This window comes from Lasioglossum baleicum, unplaced genomic scaffold, assembly GCF_051020765.1.
Source record: "Lasioglossum baleicum unplaced genomic scaffold, iyLasBale1 scaffold1826, whole genome shotgun sequence".
In the NCBI taxonomy this organism is placed as follows: Eukaryota; Metazoa; Arthropoda; class Insecta; order Hymenoptera; family Halictidae; genus Lasioglossum; species Lasioglossum baleicum.
In genome coordinates this window covers 11,007-31,571 of record NW_027470885.1, presented here as the reverse complement: position 1 = coordinate 31,571, position 20,565 = coordinate 11,007, and the positions used below count along the sequence as shown (strand labels likewise).

Genomic DNA, 20,565 nt, shown 5'->3' with positions numbered 1-20,565 from the left:
GATCAGAAAGCTCCAAGGAACTAATGTATTCATACCAAGTATATAAAAAACAATGTATGTGAGATTATATCTGAAAAGATAAGAGATCTTTAAAATTGTATAAATTTTTATAAACTTAGATTAAACTAGAGGAATATGTAACATATGTTCATATTAACGAATAAAACTATTTTAAATTGGTTTTACTTGTCAGAAGGTTCATATTGCTTTAAAAATGGTTTTGCATCTGGAACAGAAATATTTGGATCATCAGCTTCAGTTTCTAAATCATCTTCAAATTCACTATCCGATGCACCTCTTAGCAAAGGCCTTCTATTGATAGAATAGGACATAATGAAACTAAAAAATGTAAAAAATTAATTGTTACGCAAAACTTCTAAATGCGATCATTATATATTATATTTAATATGACAAATTAAATGAATTTGTTATAAAATTATAAATTTGTATATTCAATAAAGTTAATTTAACACAATTACACTTATTTTGTACTTACAATATGATATAGGAAGCTGCTACAAAATTTGTACTTAATAATTCATACACATATCAAACAATAATTATTCACATTTTGATAGATAACTAATATCAGCTCTTCTAAATATTATTGCATTGCACGTATTACTGAAATTGCCGGAGACCATGTTTAATAAACCATGTCTGGAAAACGATTGATAATATTTTCAATACATTGTTTTAAAATCCCGAGAGACTTGACATTATATATATATATATAAGTCATTTCCTTGACCACCTGTGACTAAGCACAGATACAAAGCCAAATGCTATGGCATTAGTATTATAATAATCCTAATGTTCTGCGTTTTTCATTATGTACTTGTTTACATCTACAGATGCAAGAACAGCTGGTACAGTACATAAATTAGACACACCGTATTAGTGGCAATGACGTATTGTTAAAACAATGCAATGCATCGTGTAAAAAACATACACAAAGTAGGTTTCAAGTTTAGTATTACTTATTTTAATGATAAAAATTGACCTTTACGTTGTGCATAATGAACGGTAATTTAACCGATCAAATATAACGGGTTATTTATTTTTAATGGATGCGTATACCGATATATATACATGTATCTGTACACTGTATAGATCCTACCATTGATTAGTGAAAAAGAAGAGGTTCAAGTCCAATGTTATTCGAGTTTGCATACTGGTGCAACGTAAGGACAGATCTGCAGGGAAGTATATCAGTAGATTTTATGTAGATTATATATCTAAAAAATCATATTCTAAGTCCAATGTGAGACAAATTTATTATTTGTAAATGTAGTGTGTTTAGTAAATTTGATGAGTGGTAAATGCGATATTTATCGTAAATCTTTCGTAATATGAACGTGTGATGACATTACAATAAACTACAAAAATGTATTGTGCATTACGAAAATGGTAAACATGTTTGTTCGATTATATTATCAAAACACAATTATATCATATCATTTTTTTTTTATTTAAAACGAATTAACGACCATGTTTTCATAGTTTTTGTAGGAAAAATGCAGTAAGAGCTTTAAGTACGGGTGAAGTATCTACTGCACTACGACCTTTTTATTTTACCGTGCATCCCGATCTATTTGGACAATATCCCACACAAAGAGTAAATATATTAATTTATGATATCTTTTAAAAACTAGATTTTAAGATAATAAATGATTTAAGTCAATCACGCGTCGGCAACGCAGTTTATCGTTTGATTATAGTTAAGATTATTTATAGAAGAAAGGAAGTGCAATGATTATTGTATATGTGTATGCATATAATGTTTTTATATAAATAAATCTATTACATTATGAAAAAGCTAACACAATTTCTATAAGTTACAAGATGATAATTCAAATACATATTAAATACATTAAATATAATTTTTATAATTTTGAATGTTTCAGACAGTAAATGAAAATTCTTTAAAACAGTTAAGTTCCATTATAGAAAATTTACAACAACAAAGACCAGTAAGGCCTACAACTTTACCATTCTATTTACGTTCCAAAAATGAAAAAGAACTTAAAGCTGGAAAATTTACTTTAGTTCAGATACAATTAAAAGAAAAAGATCTAAGACAAACTATACTCTCTATTTTGAAGACATGTGATTTGCCAACAACATTTGTAGATCAAATTGAAGAACAAAAACCACCAGGAAGTACACAGTACAAATCAAAATTTTGGCAAAGAAAAGGTGTTGGAGAAGATATAGATTTTTCAGAACTAGAAGATGATCCCATTTATGCATCTATTTTAATGAAAAAGAAAATTAATGCAGAACCTGACACTCTTAAGTAAGATATTATTAATTCTTTTTATTTTATTGATTATAATATTGAGAAATTTTAATTAATTATGGTTTTATAGGGCATATTTAGACAAACATATTACTGAAGTACATGTGAAATTAGAAGCATGTAGGCCAATTAGAGAGGAAGTACAAAAGTTAGAAAAAATATTATGCTCTGAATTAGGTTTAAAAAATATTATATGGGACTGTGGATGGAACATAGCTCATTACAGAGGATGTTTATTAGCTTTTAAAGCATTAGCTGAACATCATCCTGAACCAATGGAGGTACTCAAAAATAGGACACTTGTGTTTGCTAATGATACAGGCATTAGCTTAGAAGGAAATGTTATGTTAAATTCAGGTGAAGTTAGGCACAATTGGCTTGATGTAAGGATAAATTATTAATTATAATTATTATTTATGTAACATTTATTACACATTTAATTTTATTAAATAAATATCTATTTTTACAGTTAGTTAAAAATATTCAGAAGTATGATGTGGTATTATTAAGATTACCAGCTTTTGAAAGGCAGTTTCACAAGTGCTTCTTGACATTAAAGTTGGTCGACGGTGCGTAATACAACATATTAATTGAGTAAGGGTAAGGCTCAGGGTACTCTATATGTGCAGGAAATTCATGCCGAAAGTAATGGTTAGCCAGTATGAACGTCAGCTTCGACAACTTACTACAACCCTCTCAGATTACCGAGGACGACGGAATTATCCGAAAGTGTGGCCAGCTAGTTTATCTGCTTATGAAATTGTAATTGAAGCGTTAGTATTACCTGTGATATTTAACATATCATATGTATTTCCTTTCTGTTTATTTGTAAATAGGATATAAATTTAACTGATTCAATTTATTTGTAAGTATAATGTATTATCAACTTAAAGTAAGGTATGAATAATTAAGTGAATATTACTTTCAGTGAAGCAGGTCCCCTAATGCTCTCTCCTACTGGACAATTTATAGTTCCATCTTCATGTCCAAGTTTCCTTTTAGTAAACTTTATTACTGATAATTTAGAAGAAGCTACTAAGAGATTACATCATTATAATAAGTAAGATCATCTTATGATCTAGCTTAAGAAATTTATTCATTCTTTTAAATACTATCTCTTTTACAGCATAAAACATGTAGAACGTGAACTTCATGATAAAACTGTCCAAGAATTGGGATTGACAGTTTTAAATAAGGATGATAGTATTACCCCTGATTTAATGATACAATGTTGCGAACGTTTATTATTGCATAAAAAGATTTTAGCTCCTTTACTGAAAGGTGTTATGCTTTGGATAACACATTATTATTCTGTTATGAGTGATGGTGTATTATGTATTCCATGGGATTGGAAATTGTAGAACTTAACATAGAGTATTTGTTGATATTTGTTGATCTTTCTTTACTGCACTCTATTTTAATGTCAATTGATAGAACAATTATGTTAAGAAAGTGTATGAATTATGATTAATTGATAATAATTAGAATGTAGGTTATACGTGTGATAAACAAATTTTAAATGTATATAAGAAAAACAATTAACCTAAAGAATTGCACAAAGCAAATAACCCCTTTATTATGCTTTGTAAAATACAATTTATAATGTGATTAGTTTATCATATCTTGTAAACTTTTTTTTGCACGTCATGTGTAACTAATTATTCATTTTAATAAATTGTATATGAACTTTTAAATTTAGAGAAATATAAAAAAAATGAATATTTTATAAAATCACGCAATACAAATACATATGTAAAAGAATTAAAAATAAAAAATTTTTTAATCAACGTTGCAGTTTATTTAAGTAAGATAATAATAAATTATCATAAGAATTATACAAACCTACGTAATTTAAATTTAAATTTCTAATATATAAAACTATAAAAATGTTTCCTGACTTGCGCGTAACATCTCATACCAGTCATTAGGAAATATGCATATATATATTTTTATATATATATAAGCACTTATATACTTTTGATTAAACGTTTCGTGGTGGGGCGAGACCGTTAGACGCCTTGTGATTTAATATAAAACTAGCATCATGGCCGTCACGTTGTTATGACAAGAGATACGTCAAATCTGTAATATTTCTCAAAACAGACTGAACCGGCTGTTTTCGTATCTCTTGATTTCGTTATAGTTAAAAATTGTTCCTGAATTATTCATGTACACGCAAACAATAAAAATGCCGGTCCAGAAGGATTCAAATATCGTGAAAATTGCTGTTGAGATGACGGACCAAGTAGCACAACTCATTGAATTTAATCAAAAACATCCTCTTACTGGAATCATTCAGGTATCTAAAAGCAAATGTTAATTTAATATATTTATAAATATAGTAAATGCACAATTTTATCAGTAGTCTTTAAGAAAATTAATTTCAAGTTATATATATTAATATAAGGATTTATAAAACGCAAATAATATATTTTATTTTTGTTAGGAACTATGCAATGGGTGGGGTCTTTCTGATCCTGAATCATATTCATTACAATTTTCAGATAATAATAATCACAATTATATCACAGAAAAAAATCGTAATGAAGTAAAAAATGGTAGTATTTTAAGATTAGAATTCTCCCCCTCAAAAACAGCTTGTGATATCTTAACAAAACTTAACAATGGGACTATGGAAGAAAAAACTGTTGCTTTGCAGAAATTAAGCACTCTTAGCACAGATATGACATTTGCATTAGAATTTATTAACAAGCAAGGATTAGCTTTAATTATATCACAGGTATTTCAAATATTAAATCTTTAACTAAATTATATTACTTTATAATCAATTATAGTTTATACATCTGTTTAAAGGTTGAAGGTGAAAAATATAAAGGAAATGCACTTGCATATTCACTTCAATCATTTGTAGAACTAATGGATCATGGAATTGTATCATGGGATATATTAGAAACACCCTTTATTAATAAAGTAGCAAGTTACGTAAACAATCAAGCTGTAATCCAAGATACCAGTATTATTGAAGCTTCACTTAGCATTCTTGAAAATATAGTATTAAATTCTTCGGGAAAATATGGACAAGTTGAAAAAGAAGTGACTTTTCCTAATTTGGTGATGCATTTACAAAGTGCACGTCCACAGATACAACAAAATGCAATAGCTCTAATAAATGCTTTATTTCTTAAGGCTGATTTATCAAAACGTAGAGTTGTTGCTGCAACTCTCCAGTCTAAACAAGTTAGAAATTTATTTTTAACAAATATCATACAATCTACAGGCCAGGTATGAAATATGAAATCTTTTTTTTACAATATATATGTACAAATTTGCAATAGAATCAAATTTTAACATAGGTTGGTGCAGAAATGGCACATCAATTGTATGTATTACAAACACTTATGTTAAGTCTGTGGGAACAGCGTATGATGACAAATATGGATCCACAAGATCAAGATGCACATGACAAAATTAAAGAACTTCGAAGAATTGCTTTTGATACTGAAGGGGCCATAGGTGGAGACGTTACTGCTAGAAAACAAGGTCTTTTTGCTAAAGACTACAAAAAACTGGGTTTTAAATATGATATTAATCCTGCTCTTGATTTTACTGAAACTCCTCCTGGCATGCTCGCTTTAGATTGCATGGTCTATTTTGCACGGAATCATACTGAAGCTTACACTAAAGTTGTTCTAGAAAACTCTTGCAGAGCAGATGAACATGAATGTCCTTTTGGTAGGACAAGTGTGGAACTTGTTAAATTACTTTGTGAAGTAAGTATAAAACAGTGTAAATAATTTGAACAAATTAAATTTATTATTGAATTTGATTAGGTTCTACGTATTGGAGAAGCACCCAGTGAACAAGGGCAGTCATATCACCCTATGTTTTTTACACATGATCATCCATTTGAAGAGTTCTATTGTGTATGCATAATTCTTCTAAATAAGACCTGGAAAGAAATGAGAGCCACTACTGAGGATTTTGTAAAAGTGTTCTCTGTTGTAAGAGAGCAGATCACAAGAGCACTCCAGTGTAAACCTACAGGATTAGATAAGTTCAAAAATAAATTACAACAATTAACGTATTCAACGATTACTAATTTATGGCAACAAGAAAGAACTAGTAGAGAAGAATGGGAAAGTCATGCAAGGCCAATAGTTGAACTGAGAGAACAAATTACACCTGAAATTTTAGAACTCATTCAACAACAACGCTTAGGATTTTTAGTAGAAGGCACTAGATTTATGAAATACAGTGCCAGAGGACAGGTAATTATTGTTATTCCATAGAATATTGTAGTTACATAAAATAACTTCTAGTTGCTTCATGTTTGTAACAAACATTGTAATATAGAGAATCAAGGATAAATTCTGGTATGTTCGGCTTTCACCAAATCACAAAGTATTTCATTATGGTGATTGTGATGAAAAATCAGTACCAACAATAGATGAACTTCCTACAAAATTAGCTGTTGTTGAAATTCGTGCTTTACTGACTGGCAGAGATTGTCCACATATGAAGGATTTGCAAAGACGAAAAACTACGCATCAATTAGCATTCTCTTTAATCTTAGATTCTGTAGAAGTTTCAAGCTTAGATTTTGTTGCTCCTGATGAACAAGTTTTCGATTATTGGACCGATGGTATTAACGCTTTACTTGGTATGTAGTATCATTATTTGTAATTTAGATTACCTTTTCTACAGATCCAAAGAAATATACGTTATTTACAGGTAACAGAATGACCAGTAAAGAGGCGGAAAATGACTTGGAAACATTATTATCTATGGATATTAAATTGAGACTCTTGGATACAGAAGGGATTGATATTCCTCAAGATCCGCCTGCGATTCCCGACCCTCCGCCAAATTACGATTTTTGCTACGAATTGAAGTAAAAATTTCGTCTTATACTTAATAGTTATTATAAAAATTCAACTTAAGATTTATTGATAACAAAATGCTTAGGTATTTACCAAAACAAAAATCAATTTTTAATCCAAACTATGATTTTTATACAAACAAATCATTTTTAGCATTTCTACAGTATTGTATCAACACAATACGCAAAACTTTTAATTATATGAATTAAATCATAGGTATTTTAATTAGGTAAAAGAACGCAGTATATTTTACCAAAGATACATTTTACATATACCAATTTTATATATATATATAACATTTGCAAAATTATTTGTATATATCAATTTATATTTACATAATAGTATATCTTTTTTTATTTAATAGTAATAAGAGGAATTAAAAAATGAATATTATACATGATTCTTTTAGTAAGTTTTGTAATCGAATCATTATAATCATGACAAAACATTGTTTTAAATCATGTTGAATAGACATTTTTGAAGAAATTATGATATTAAAGATGTAGTAAATTTTTAAATAGAACTTAATAAATTATTTATTGAATCATCCTTTTTATTCAATACCACAAGTAAAAAGCTATAATATTAAAAGCAATAATCATGAAGATTATGTGCAGGTACATATGTTACAGTCAATATAATGTTAATTGTATAATTAATGACATCTTTACTTTCTTAAAGGTGCAGCATTACTAAAAAAATAATAATTACCATTTAATATTATTTACATGATATCTTCTGAAAGTATATGATAGTTTTGAGGATCATTTGCTTGATGGTTTGGTGGACAAAGAAAGAATTCAATAAAATTAAGAACAGGTCCCCTACTGAAGGGGTTTAAATATCTCCCTTTCTTGTCTCTTAAATACGAATATCGTTTGTAATTGAACATTTCATTTGTAGTTAAATTCATACATGCATGCAATAGCTGTAAGGAATAGGAAATTGTTATAAGTTTGAATAAGTATGATATTTGATATTAAAACAAAAGAAATTTTTATATTTACTGAAGTGCATGTTAAAATCCATCCAAGTCCACAGAATACTAATGCTTCTAATACTCCTAATACATATAATAATTGGATTCCTTCAATTGCCATACAGTAGCAAGCAAAATAAATAGTAAATGAACAGTTTATTGCTACACACATAACAAAAAGAAAGAACCACATTCTGTAATAATAATCGATTAATTATAATCAATAGCTTAAGGAATAGAGGAACAGAAATTGGATTGTATTGTATTCATAATTAGACATATATAAATTGCCTCATAATTTACCTGTTTCTCAAACCAACACAATTATATATAAATGGACAATGATGATCAAAATATGTAACACATCTATTACAGATTCTGCAATGTTTAGCTCTCAGAGGCCTAAAACATCTACAACTATGACATAAACGAGATAATACTACATTCCTTTTTTTCCATTTATCATAATATGGAATCTGAAATATAAAAGTATTTAATAAAATAATTATACAATACTTTATAGAAAATAATGAAATTATAAAATACCTGTTTAATTGCTCTATAGTAGGTTTCAGTATTCTGTGGTACATAGCCAGGATCTCTTCTATTTGCCACAATCCATGAGATCCACATAACAATATTCCAATAAATAAAGCAATAATGACTACCACGTAAAAGATTCCATGTCAATGGAATACATTTTAATAAATACATTGGATATCCCCATAAAAGAACAGATATCATAAATAGTAATATAGGACCTTTACTATTTCCAGCCCCACCAAATAGCAATGCCCTTAAAAGAGAAAAAGATATCAATATATTAGTTTATCAAATGTTTCGAAAAATTCTTCGTAAAAGACAAAATACAAACCAAAGTTCATTAATAGGTGGAATCCATCTAGCTCGCCGTTTCTGTTCAGCCTGTAATATTCTTACAATCTCCGAATGCCGATGACTTTTCGCTAATTGTAGCGGTGTTTTACCATTTTTGTCACGAGGTTCTAATTCAATTTTGCTTTTTTCACATAATATTTTAACGCAACTGACGTTTCTAGAAAGACATGCTAAATGGAGTGGAGTGGATCCAAAGTAGTCTGGCTTTTGTAAATCTACCCCACTATACATAAGTAATCTTATTAATTCTGCATGCCCTTTATATGCAGCCCAATGAAGGGCAGTGTCTCCATTTATATCTGTTAAATGTCCTAGTGCACCAGATCCTAATAAAAATGCTGCTGTTGCAAATTTTCCAAACATACACGCAGTCATGAGTGGTGTTAAACCTTTAAAATCTGCTGCATTAACAGCAACCCCTGCCTAAAAACGATTGAAAATAATTTAAATATTTATTATAAGTTAATAAATATACTTATAATTTCGTGTAATATGAAAATTGTATGTCAATTGTATGCCACGTAAATTATTAATTTACATACCTTTAGTAGTAGCTGAACTATTGCACTATGACCTTTCCGACAAGCCCAATGTATCGGTCTCGGTCCTTGAGTTCCAAGACATGAAAGGTCAACTGGTCCATTTCGTTCTATTAAGTATCTCATTACCTGCAACGTAATAATAAGTAGTTCTTTTTTTTTATCAAAAAGCAATATTTTCTCCGCAAATAAAAGTCATTATACCAACTAACTTCAATATTTCCATCCAGAGCAGCCCAATGAGCGGGTGTATATCCCCATTCATCCCTCGCACTTAGGACACTTAAACCGTTCTTTTCTACCAACTCATCGACTGCTCCAATTTCACTGAAAGAATGTTTCAATTATTTAATTGACTTTAAAATTTACTCGTACAAATAAAATTATATTCAAGAATGCAATACTATATAATTCAGTACCTAGATCTAAGAAGTTCGAAAATTCGTTTCGTTTCATCCGATGGTGTTTGACCCGGAGCAGTTTCATCTGTATAAATATTATCGTCGGGGCCATTTCTTGATTGTAATTCAGAGCCTTTAGCCGATCCTTGGCTTTGATGAGTAGTGCTAGAAATTGGAGTATTCGGTAGATGCCCGACCATGTCGGGATCGGGACTTAATTCCCATACGGATCTTGCTGCACCCGGCCCTGTTACAGGGCTTACAGGATACACCTGAAATTAACGTTTGTCTCAATTAGAGTTTAAAAATTACAAATATGTAATCAATAATTTAATTTCTGAAATGTTTAATTTCAATTCAAAACTTTGCATTCCCATATAAATGTTTTAATCTGAATTTCCTTAATTAGAAAAATCGTTATTTACTTTAACCAACTAATAGGAAATTATATTTTACTCTCTATACATTTCACTGTTTTCATATATATGTATATATATATTATATTTTTACGTAACAAAGATTTTCTGTTTGTAACTTACTTTGCAAAGCGTTGCGAGTTCCGAATTTACACGCTCGTGATCGGAAGGTGTCCTAAAGGATGCGCCCTGTACAGAAGTTGTTCCACCTTCCGGAACGGTTAGTCACAAGGAAATATTTGGTCCAACCATGTCTTTTAATTCTTTTTCTGTTATGCACTATTTCGTTCACTATTGTAACTCTTAGAACAATACTTTCGTAATACAGAGTATATCAAGTTAGAAACAGCAGTATCCGCATTTCCGAATGAGACGACTATCGTTATATGATATTGCGCATTCAAATCAATATCGTATTGAATAAACGCCTGCGTACTAAAACTAGCAAAGCCACGAAAGTCATACTATTTTACTTTTTAACATTTTTATCAAGTATAGTTATATACACTTTCGTACTGCTATTGCAATATATTTTGTTTTTGTACAATTATTAACATGATATTTCGAAAACTTATGACGAATAAGATTTACAATAAATAAAAGATTTCATTATTAAATTTTAATAATATAACGATGTTTTTTGATGAATATTTTAATTTAAATATTTATATGATACACTGTTATAATCCAAAAATTAAAAAGAAAAATGTTGCTCCAATTTTGAATGTGTATCATAAGATATAACTAGATGGCGTCGGATAAACTACTGTCTTTGGTATACAAAGTGTGATTTGCGATTTGGAAGCTATCTGATTTTCAATGTAATTTTGTTGTAATGATTAAAATATTGCTAGATTTCATTTGTTAGAGTAATATGGCACCCACCATTCAAACTAATGGTAACACAACCGAACGTGATAAACGTACGGCAAGACCAGCAGAGAAAAGGTAAAAATTCGATTATAACCTATTCTTTATTTTCATATTATATTCCCTTTTATTATTTTTATTTCAGATCAGAGTTAATATGTAGAGTTAAATATTGTAATACATTACCTGATATACCATTTGATCCAAAATTCATTACATATCCTTTTGAATCTACTCGGTAAGATCACATTTTTAAATATCAACAATATTTTGGATACTGTATAATTGAGTAATATTTATAGGTTTATACAGTATAATCCAACATCACTGGAACGTAACTATAAGTATGAAGTACTCACAGAACATGACTTAGGTGTAGAAATTGATCTTATAAATAAAGATACGTATGCTGGAGATGTAAATGCTCAGTTAGATCCTGCTGATGAAAAACTTCTAGAAGAAGATGTCCTTACTCCACAAGATTCTAAAAGATCTAGACATCATGCTAGAAGTGTATCTTGGCTCAGACGTACTGAATATATTTCCACAGAACAGACTAGATTTCAACCACAAACTGTGGATAAAGTTGAAGCTAAAGTTGGTTATAGCATCAAGAAAAACTTCAAAGTAAGCGTTAATATTTATATGCTTAATTTATATTGAATGAACTTTTTATTTGATATATGAAACTCTACTTTTATTCTTATATTCATAGGAAGAAACATTATATATGGACCGTGAAAGTCAAATAAAAGCTATAGAAAAAACATTTGAAGATAATAAGAAATCAATTGAAAGACATTACAGTAAACCAAATGTAGTACCTGTAGAAATTTTGCCAGTATTTCCAGATTTCAAGGTATTTTAAATACTTCTACTTAATATAGATATTTTGATGTTTTATTATGTTTTTATTTACTTTTTTCAGCTATGGAAATATCCTTGTGCACAAGTCATATTTGATTCAGATCCAGCTCCAACTGGACGTTCGGTTCCAGCTCAAATTGAAGAAATGTCACAAGCTATGATACGGTAAATTTGTATTTTATATAGTTTGTTAATTATTTTGTAGTATTTTATTACATATTATAACAGAGGTATTGCTTTAGGGGTGTGATGGATGAAAGTGGTGAACAATTTGTAGCATACTTCTTACCATTGGAAGAGACATTAGAAAAGCGTAGAAGAGATTTTACAGCTGGTATTGACTATGCAGATGATGAAGAATATGAATATAAAATGGCTAGAGAATATAATTGGAATGTTAAGAGTAAAGCTTCAAAGGGATACGAAGAAAATTATTTCCTTGTTATAAGACCAGATGGGGTATGTTCTATATTAAAGTAATAAGTAACAAAAGATTAGTTAGATGTAATAAAAATATATACTTTTATTACTCGCATTACAGGTGTATTATAATGAGTTAGAAACACGAGTACGTCTTAGCAAGCGTCGTCAAAAAGTTGGACAACAACCGAATAACACGAGGTTGATAGTGAGACATCGGCCGCTTAATGCTACTGAATTTAAAATGCAAAGATATAGAGAAAAACAATTGGAACCACCAGGAGAAGAAGATGAGGATGAAGAAGAAGAAGAAGAAGAGGAAGAAGAAGAACCTCAGCAAGAAGTTGAGAAAACAGAGGAAAGAGGTCAGTAGTATTATACGGAATTTATTGTTTATATATCTTACATATTTTAAATGTATTATTGAATTTTATTTTAGAAGGATCTGAAAATGAGGCTGAATCCAGGGCATCGTCGAGAGCATCTTCCAGAGTATCCAGTAGAAAATCTCGCTCTCGTTCAAAATCGGGTTCTAGATCGAAATCTCGTTCTGCGTCACCATCAAAGTCTCGATCTGCTTCTCGTTCACGTTCTGAATCGCAGTCCCCTTCTAGATCGCGTAGCAAATCACGATCAAGATCTGGTACTCCTCAGTCTAGGAACTCTTCTAAATCAAGATCTCGATCAAAATCACCTTCGAGATCTCGTTCTGGATCTCCAGCCAAATCTCGATCTGGATCTCCATCGAGTTCGAAATCTAGATCAAAGTCGAGATCCCTTTCACGATCAAGATCAGCTAGTGGCAGTGGAAGTGAATCTGGTAGTGGCAGTGGTGAAAGTGGTTCTGAAAGTGAATAAATGATAAAAATTGGAAATGATCTACCATTATATGTATATACTGATTGTTATAAATGTAAAATGTAGTACATACGGTCAAAACTTTTTTAATAATAAAAAAATGATCGATAAAGAAGGTTACACTTCCTTATAATCATTATGTTTAGTATAAAAATATGCCGATAGAGTGCAGTTCAAGTTCTGTTGCGTTCACCTGCAAACCTCTTTTGACTAGCATTGCATCATCAGCATGACGTATCCAAAGTATGTTTTACCGTAACACGCATGGCGTATTACTAGCAACAAAAGTTTCAATATTGAAGTTTTCAGAGTGATATGAAGTCAAAAACGTAAAGATTTACATAAAGCATAAAAAGTAAGTAAAAATTAATATACAGAAAACGCATTTTTCATACTATGAGACTACAGTGTTCTAAACGTTTAAAATATACTGTGTATTCTAAAAACATTGACTTCGACTTATATGACGCACTGCTTGATATGCATTCGTAGTTGTATGTATATCACATGCACTACGTGTAGCGCTTTAACTCACTACGTAAACATATAATAAAAAAAATATTTAAATAAGTTTAATGTATTTGATTTAGAAGTTCAGTAATATATTTTGTGCAGAAGTAGTACTTATATTCAATGTTGTTATTATTTTTAATCTTTTAGTTTTTAAAAATTATAGTCTCGTAAATTCTTAAATTGAATACACTTCTTTAAATTAATTATAGATGGCACCAAAGAATAAAGAAAATAATACATCTGGAAATAAGAAGAAGAGACAAGTTTCCGAAGAAGAAGATGATGAAGACTATCGAAGACGTAGAGATAGGAATAATCAAGTAAATAAAAGTAATTAAATATTTTATTGAAAATGTAATATAAATATTTGTTTAACGTTTTATTTTCTTTATAGGCTGTTAAACGTTCTAGAGTTAAAAGCAAATTACGAACACAGCAAACATTAGAACGTGTAAATCAATTAAAAACAGAAAATGAATTACTCGAGGAAAAAATTAAAATGCTTACAAAAGAATTAGGATTTTTGAAAGACCTTTTTCTTGCACATGCAGGTATGTTTATATTAGGATTATTTAATTTTTTTTTTATAGCTCTTAGTATGTTTGTACATTATATTTATAACTGTAGGTTCAAGTCAGCATTCTGTGAATTTTCAAGATGTAGACTTGAATGCTCTTCTGGCTGAAGACACAAAATCTGTGGAACACGCGAAAGAGGCATCTAACCCATAGGTCATAACTAATTCCACGTGAAACAAGAAACGTGGTATTGATCAGATCTGAAGATGCACCTTGGTTCGTCTATTTCTAGTAAACTGTCAGATATCTTGGAAAGATATCTGACTGTAATTGACTTTTACTGAATTTGAGATGCATGAAATTTTAGTGTATGCAGCTCATTGCATGTGAAATTCATTATTATTGGAATCTCAAGTACTGAATGAGAAAAGGTACAAAATTCAAATACTAAAAATTTAACATTGCATGTAGAGGTAGGAATTGTTTTCAGTGGAGGAAATGACAATATGTTATATGAAGATGGAGAGATATTGTATCGAAGAAGGAGATAGGTGTATAACAGAGCATGTGTATGATACATTTAAGCGTTTAAGTTTAGAATGATAAACAAACTCAATAATTCCACAGGGAAAATATTTTATGTATTTCGTAAATTTTTATTTTTTATGATATTATACATAAGATACAACTGTGAATTATAGCTACTTATAATAACATTATTTTAATCATTCCATTATAATTGAATTATCAACATTTATCGTTATATATTTTATGCAACTGGGACATCAAACAGAAAGTTTCATAAGGTATATTACGACAAAATCTTTTTTTAAAAAGCTATATTACTATAGAAGAATGTTCATTGTTACAAAGTGTATAAATTGTCAAGAGTATTTTTAAATGAAATAAAACAAAGTACCTGAAGTTACAAGTATTTATTCTATGTGTAAATAAATTTAAATCGAAAAGGGGGACGCACTTTTAATGAAAATAAATAATATAGATTTCCCCTAGAAAAACACCTGTCATCATTCAGTTACTAGATTCAATGTTGACTTCAGTGATTTGAGTTATATTTTTAACTCTGGCATGAGTTTTAATATTCAAAGTAAATAATCGTACAACTAAAAGGAAAATTTGGATATGGGGAAAACAACGAGAGTAGTTGTTTGTGGAATGAAAGGTGTCGGAAAGACTGCGTTATTGGAACAACTTATATACGGGAATGTCAATGTCAAGACAGTAAGAATTTAGGTTATGTTTGAACAAAATCAGTTGTAAAAGAACATTTGTATGTTATATACTGTTTTGTAATTTTAAATTCACAATTTGACCATAAATGAAATTAACATAATATTACATATTTATTTTATGAAAATTATATTTTGTAATGTAATAGGAAATTCATCCTACAATCGAAGATATTTATGTTGCAAACATAGAAACGGACCGTGGCACGAAGGAAAAAGTGCGATTTTATGACACGGCGGGGTTGGAATCTCTTCAAAATAATGCAAATAATCAGCAATTACCGCGGCATTATCTCGGTTTCGCAGATGGATACGTTCTAGTTTATGATACTGCTAAACCAGAATCTTTAGATGTACTTTTTCCACTGAAAAAGGACATTGACAAAAATAAAGACAAAAAGGAAATAACCGTGATCGTTATTGGAAATCGAAGTAAAACAGAAGAAGAGTCTCATAGTTTGGAGAATACAGCAAGCAAGGCTGCAAATTGGTGTACAAGAGAGAAATTGAAACATTATGAAGTAAATGTTATGGATAGGGGAAGTTTGTTTGAAGCATTTGTTAATTTATCCTCTAGATTGAATCCTCCTACCAATAAGAGTACATTCCCTCAATTAAGTATGGGTAGAAAAAATATCAAAGTTGAAGGCCCTTAATTAGATTTATTTATAACTTACTTAGATGTTCGTATTACCAATGTTAGTGGCATTCTTTTAATCACTGACACTGGTTCGATTGTTTAGTATGCTCAAATAATTTTTGTACAAAATAAGCGTATACTCAAAGGATAATGTACTTACAGCATCTGTTTGTTTAGGTGCTTATAGTATTGTATATGTATAATATTAGTTTTTCTTAAGATATTGTTCAATTTTATGTACAATATATTGTGCATTTAGTTCCTTGTTTGTACTTAAAGTAGATGCATATATATATATATATATAAAAAATATATATATATATACATATACTATCGAATTATCGATCGTAAATCGCAATTATCTTCATTCGTACTGTTTGCTTGTTATAAAAACTTCATGTATAATACACATATGGGTCACTGAAGCGATACGATTTACCATTCAATCGGCTTTTTCAATTTCCGTAAACAAATATTCGTTCCGAACACGTAATCCCACAGTTTACTGCTAATACCATAACCTGAAGAAGACAATTTTCGTTTATAATAGATTTGTCTAACGTTTTCGAGGTAAAAAGAGTGTTACCTAAGTCATGATGTAAGAAATGATGATAGTTATGCCTTCTTTTCAATTGATACATATATGTTCCGTCTTTTGGCGCGCCATGATGTAAATAATAATGTATTAAATCATAAAAAATATAGCCTATGGAACAAAACATTTTTTATTAATGCATAATTAACGTTCTTAATAGGATTATCAAATCTATATATGTGTATCCTTGACATTACCTGTCAATGTTCCAGCCATTATAAACGAAATCGCCGTTTGCGGAAACAGCAATTCATAAATACACATTAAACATTTTGTAATTATTAAAGCTGGAAGAGGAGGAAATACTAGTCTCCTACCATCAAATGGTGCCTGTGAAAAAAAATGTTCACTTATCGATTTTATTCGATTTTCACTTATCAAATTATTTTCTTGTCGCTTTTTCTTTCTTTCTTTTTTCTTTTTTTTTTTTAGAAATAGAACGAATTCAACGATTAACTATTAATTTTGTACTTGTGATGAACGCCATGAAGCAGAAAATGAAAGGAAATAAGTAATTTAGAGTTAGTAGCTGGTGTAAAGTGAAAAAGTTTACGGTGAAGTATATATTCTATAAGGCTCCACAAAAATATACCTAGTACGTACGAGATTATAGATTCGAACAAAGTGGTTCCTGGAAATGACGAAAAATTAGTAGAATGTACATAATAATGAAATTACAGTAATTTTATGGCAAATTATATAGGAAGAAGTGGAAAGAAGCGGTTATGTTTAAAAATTGTTAAAAATGTGGAATTTTATAACATATGCAAAAATCATCTAAATCGGTGATGTCTACATTTTTCTAAATTTATAACGATCGATCATCCTTTGGGTAAACCGATAATGGTATATTTCAATTGTTTCGTAGCAATTGTTGCTTCGTTTCTAGCCACCGTGGTTACTTCGTGTATTTAATAAAGTAAAAGAAGAAACGAAGAAAATTCAACGGGTGAGATATAATTACCGGTATTATTGGCGATATTGTTCATCCATCCTGTATAAACGAAATAGATAACAATTGGGATCCATACGATCGGGATTAGGTACCACGGAGTAATTGTCATGCTTTCTAAGATCTTTGACTCGAAAAGTTTAATATTACGATTCACTGGTAAATTGACCCACTCGTAATATCGATGACCTAACGAACCTACTTGTGGAAGTATAGCTGCGTTCCAATCGATCAGGTTCTATAAACGTTTAAATGAAACCATGGTCAGTTGGCAAGTCTCTGTGTTTTCCTTACGTTTTCCTTAAAGCGTAAAACAGAGGCGAAACAATTCGACAGGAATATCAGGTACCTTTCTAAGCTTCACTCTTGTACTCACCTCATATTTCTGGTACGTTTTTTGATTTTTCAACGTGAACTCTTCCAACAGGTGAAACGCCGCTTTCGAGTGAGGATTCTCTTGGAATATTTTATCTAAGCTTCGATTCTTAAACGAATCGAACACCTTTTTCCCGCCGGGATGGTAGAAAAGAAAGTCGCGTACGTCGTACAATTGATTTTGGTACTTAACGAGAAACTCATTGTTATTCTCGTTATTCTCGATCGATTGTGTTTCAGATTTCGATTGTTCGGCACGATCGCGTATGTCGCAGCCTGTATTCGCCGGGCCCGCCATGAAATCGATCAAGTCACTTACTATCGGTAACTCTTTTCGCAAGGAAATGATATTGCACGTAGGTGAAACGTCGTGAATGGCAGGTAGAACGGACGAGCAATGAGCAGAAATCTCGAAACTATCTACTTTTAATGATCGACTATTTTATCATCGCGCGCACGAAATCTTGTTAAAAATGCGTATGCGGATATCGTATAGGCAGGCCAGGCTATCTTCTATGTGTTACCTACCTTGATAAGTTCCTATCTATACACTACCGCCTGCCCCTCCTCTAAGTTTTGATTGTACTTACAAAGTTTAGTCTCCTTTTTCTGCTCATTACGGTGCATTATTCGAGATCTTTTTTTTCTTTCCTTTTTTTCCCTCTCTTTCTTTCCTATACTTTCTTGTCTTTCGTTACTCGGTTTATACCAGCTTAGTATCCGATGGACACGGTGACATTGGCTAACAATAGGATCGAAGAAGAAGGACTTTCGAACGGAACCGTAGGCACGAGGTAGAAGCGTGGGAAAAGCCGATAAGCATATATCCATGGCCTCGTGTACTCGGCAATAAATAAGCTTTTATTTAAACGTCTTGGATATTTGTGTATACAATATACCCTATGTACGATCTATATTTAAATGTCTACGAACGCAGCAGCGATCATGCTCCGGTGTGTCAAGTGGAAAGGAAAAGAGGAAAAAAAAAGAACAGAAAAACGGAAAGAAGGGAGAATAAAGGAGCGGGTAGCACCCCTTTTCCGTGGGGTAGATCCGAGCACTCGCGCTGCCAAAATATAGCATTTCGAGCATCGCCGGCGCAACGCGATAAACAGTGGTATCGGTATTCTTTTTGTTCTGTTAGCATTGCTATCGATGTTCTCGAGCCAGGTACTGATCTCGTCGAGCGAACGTATCGCTCGACGGAAAGACAACCGCCCTTGCGTTTCCTGGATGTCTAATCTTGAACGTCGATGACGCGATCGACCTTGGAGACAAACGGAAACAAGGCGGCGACAGATGCGAATAAGATAGCCCGCTTCCGATCTGGCAAGGAACGATCGCGCGATATCGGCATCGACCTCCTCGAACTCGCAATCGAACTTCCACGACGAACTTCGTGACGAAGACCTTTCCGCTTCGTCGTTCTTTCCCTTCCCTTCTCTTCTCCACGCTTTTCTTCGCTTTCCTTCGCTTTTCTTCGCCTCTGTCTGTTAAGTACGGCCCCTGAAAGATTCTTCGACCCGGTCGCGACATTCCTGCCTCGGAGACATCTAAATCTGACGGAATTTCGCGGTCTATCTCTGCGTTAAGTAAACGGGTTTCTAGCGAGTCGGAAGTATTACGAAACTCGCGGCGAAGAGATACCGTCTATTATACGCTATGCCCTACTCGTACGGCGTTCTATTTAGGCGAGTAGGTGTATAATCTCTAGTATTTGCTCTCGACATTTGCAACATTTTCTTTTGATCTTTCTCCTCCTCTCGTCTCGTTCTTACCCCTGAGGTTTGGAAGCAATAGGAACGTAGGCGTATCGTCGGAGAAATCCGTAGAAAACGGAGAAACGAACGGTCGTTCGCACGTACGACGCGATCGTTTCGGTTCCTTCCTAATAATTGGACGCGCCTTCGTTAGAACATACGGCTGATTCGCGATAACTTATCATCGATAAGGATGACTCCGATGGTCGGTCGGCAAATTCGTCGGTTCAAATGTTAAAGCTCTCCTTCTATCGGATAGCCAACGGGGGAGACTAATATCAACGCGTATCGTTTCTTTGCGATGGGAATCTATGTTTTTTTTTCTCTCTTTTTTAACAATGCCATCGTAAGGGTTTTAATTTCTGCAATTTCCTTTCCCCGCTTCTCCGCCGTTTCGTTTTGTTTTTTTTCGCGATGCCGATTATTATCCGTGTTCGAAAGAAAATAACCGAATTGTAACAGATCATCGCACGATAACGTTCAGGCCGTTGAAAATGATTTAGGTCTCGATAATAAACTAAGCAACCGAACCAATAAAGCGAGCGGAGGCGCGACGAAACGATTTCGAGTGC

The 20,565-nt window shown here is 31.6% G+C and overlaps 7 protein-coding genes across 7 annotated transcripts; 5 read left to right on the top strand and 2 right to left on the bottom strand.

Moving 5' to 3' along the window:
- The first annotated feature begins 1,387 nt into the window (after positions 1–1,387).
- LOC143221026 (T-cell activation inhibitor, mitochondrial-like) lies at positions 1,388–3,663 on the top strand. Its single transcript, XM_076446567.1, is given in 9 exon segments — positions 1,388–1,410; positions 1,504–1,618; positions 1,908–2,299; positions 2,373–2,685; positions 2,772–2,823; positions 2,826–2,871; positions 2,914–3,075; positions 3,231–3,362; positions 3,429–3,663. Coding segments are annotated over 9 exon segments (1,470 nt in total).
- An 806-nt stretch (positions 3,664–4,469) lies between these two features.
- On the top strand, positions 4,470–7,158 carry LOC143221024 (engulfment and cell motility protein 1-like). Its single transcript, XM_076446564.1, has 7 exons — positions 4,470–4,601; positions 4,749–5,042; positions 5,117–5,545; positions 5,617–6,033; positions 6,094–6,531; positions 6,617–6,923; positions 6,995–7,158. Exons 1-7 carry the CDS (start codon positions 4,470–4,472, stop codon positions 7,156–7,158), a joined length of 2,181 nt encoding a protein of 726 aa, XP_076302679.1.
- A 283-nt stretch (positions 7,159–7,441) lies between these two features.
- LOC143221027 (CCAAT/enhancer-binding protein gamma-like) lies at positions 7,442–14,634 on the top strand. Its single transcript, XM_076446568.1, has 4 exons — positions 7,442–7,456; positions 14,113–14,223; positions 14,298–14,454; positions 14,531–14,634. The coding sequence occupies exons 2-4, from the start codon at positions 14,113–14,115 to the stop codon at positions 14,632–14,634; spliced, it is 372 nt and encodes a 123-aa protein (XP_076302683.1). The 5' UTR covers positions 7,442–7,456.
- LOC143221023 (uncharacterized) lies at positions 7,868–10,159 on the bottom strand. The gene is made up of 8 exons (XM_076446563.1): positions 9,978–10,159; positions 9,771–9,885; positions 9,562–9,687; positions 8,997–9,442; positions 8,669–8,918; positions 8,426–8,598; positions 8,151–8,316; positions 7,868–8,071 (listed from the first exon to the last, which is right to left on the bottom strand). The coding sequence occupies exons 1-8, from the start codon at positions 10,157–10,159 to the stop codon at positions 7,868–7,870; spliced, it is 1,662 nt and encodes a 553-aa protein (XP_076302678.1).
- On the top strand, positions 11,250–13,390 carry LOC143221021 (RNA polymerase II-associated factor 1 homolog). The gene is made up of 8 exons (XM_076446562.1): positions 11,250–11,323; positions 11,391–11,483; positions 11,548–11,872; positions 11,961–12,104; positions 12,174–12,277; positions 12,355–12,571; positions 12,654–12,897; positions 12,972–13,390. Exons 1-8 carry the CDS (start codon positions 11,250–11,252, stop codon positions 13,388–13,390), a joined length of 1,620 nt encoding a protein of 539 aa, XP_076302677.1.
- A 930-nt stretch (positions 14,635–15,564) lies between the features above and the next one.
- On the top strand, positions 15,565–16,327 carry LOC143221025 (NF-kappa-B inhibitor-interacting Ras-like protein). Its single transcript, XM_076446565.1, has 2 exons — positions 15,565–15,663; positions 15,821–16,327. The coding sequence occupies exons 1-2, from the start codon at positions 15,565–15,567 to the stop codon at positions 16,325–16,327; spliced, it is 606 nt and encodes a 201-aa protein (XP_076302680.1).
- A 419-nt stretch (positions 16,328–16,746) lies between these two features.
- Positions 16,747–19,769, bottom strand: LOC143221020 (uncharacterized). The gene is made up of 7 exons (XM_076446561.1): positions 19,630–19,769; positions 18,235–18,670; positions 17,871–18,096; positions 17,379–17,537; positions 17,104–17,238; positions 16,898–17,017; positions 16,747–16,832 (listed from the first exon to the last, which is right to left on the bottom strand). Exons 1-7 carry the CDS (start codon positions 19,767–19,769, stop codon positions 16,747–16,749), a joined length of 1,302 nt encoding a protein of 433 aa, XP_076302676.1.
- Positions 19,770–20,565: the final 796 nt, after the last annotated feature.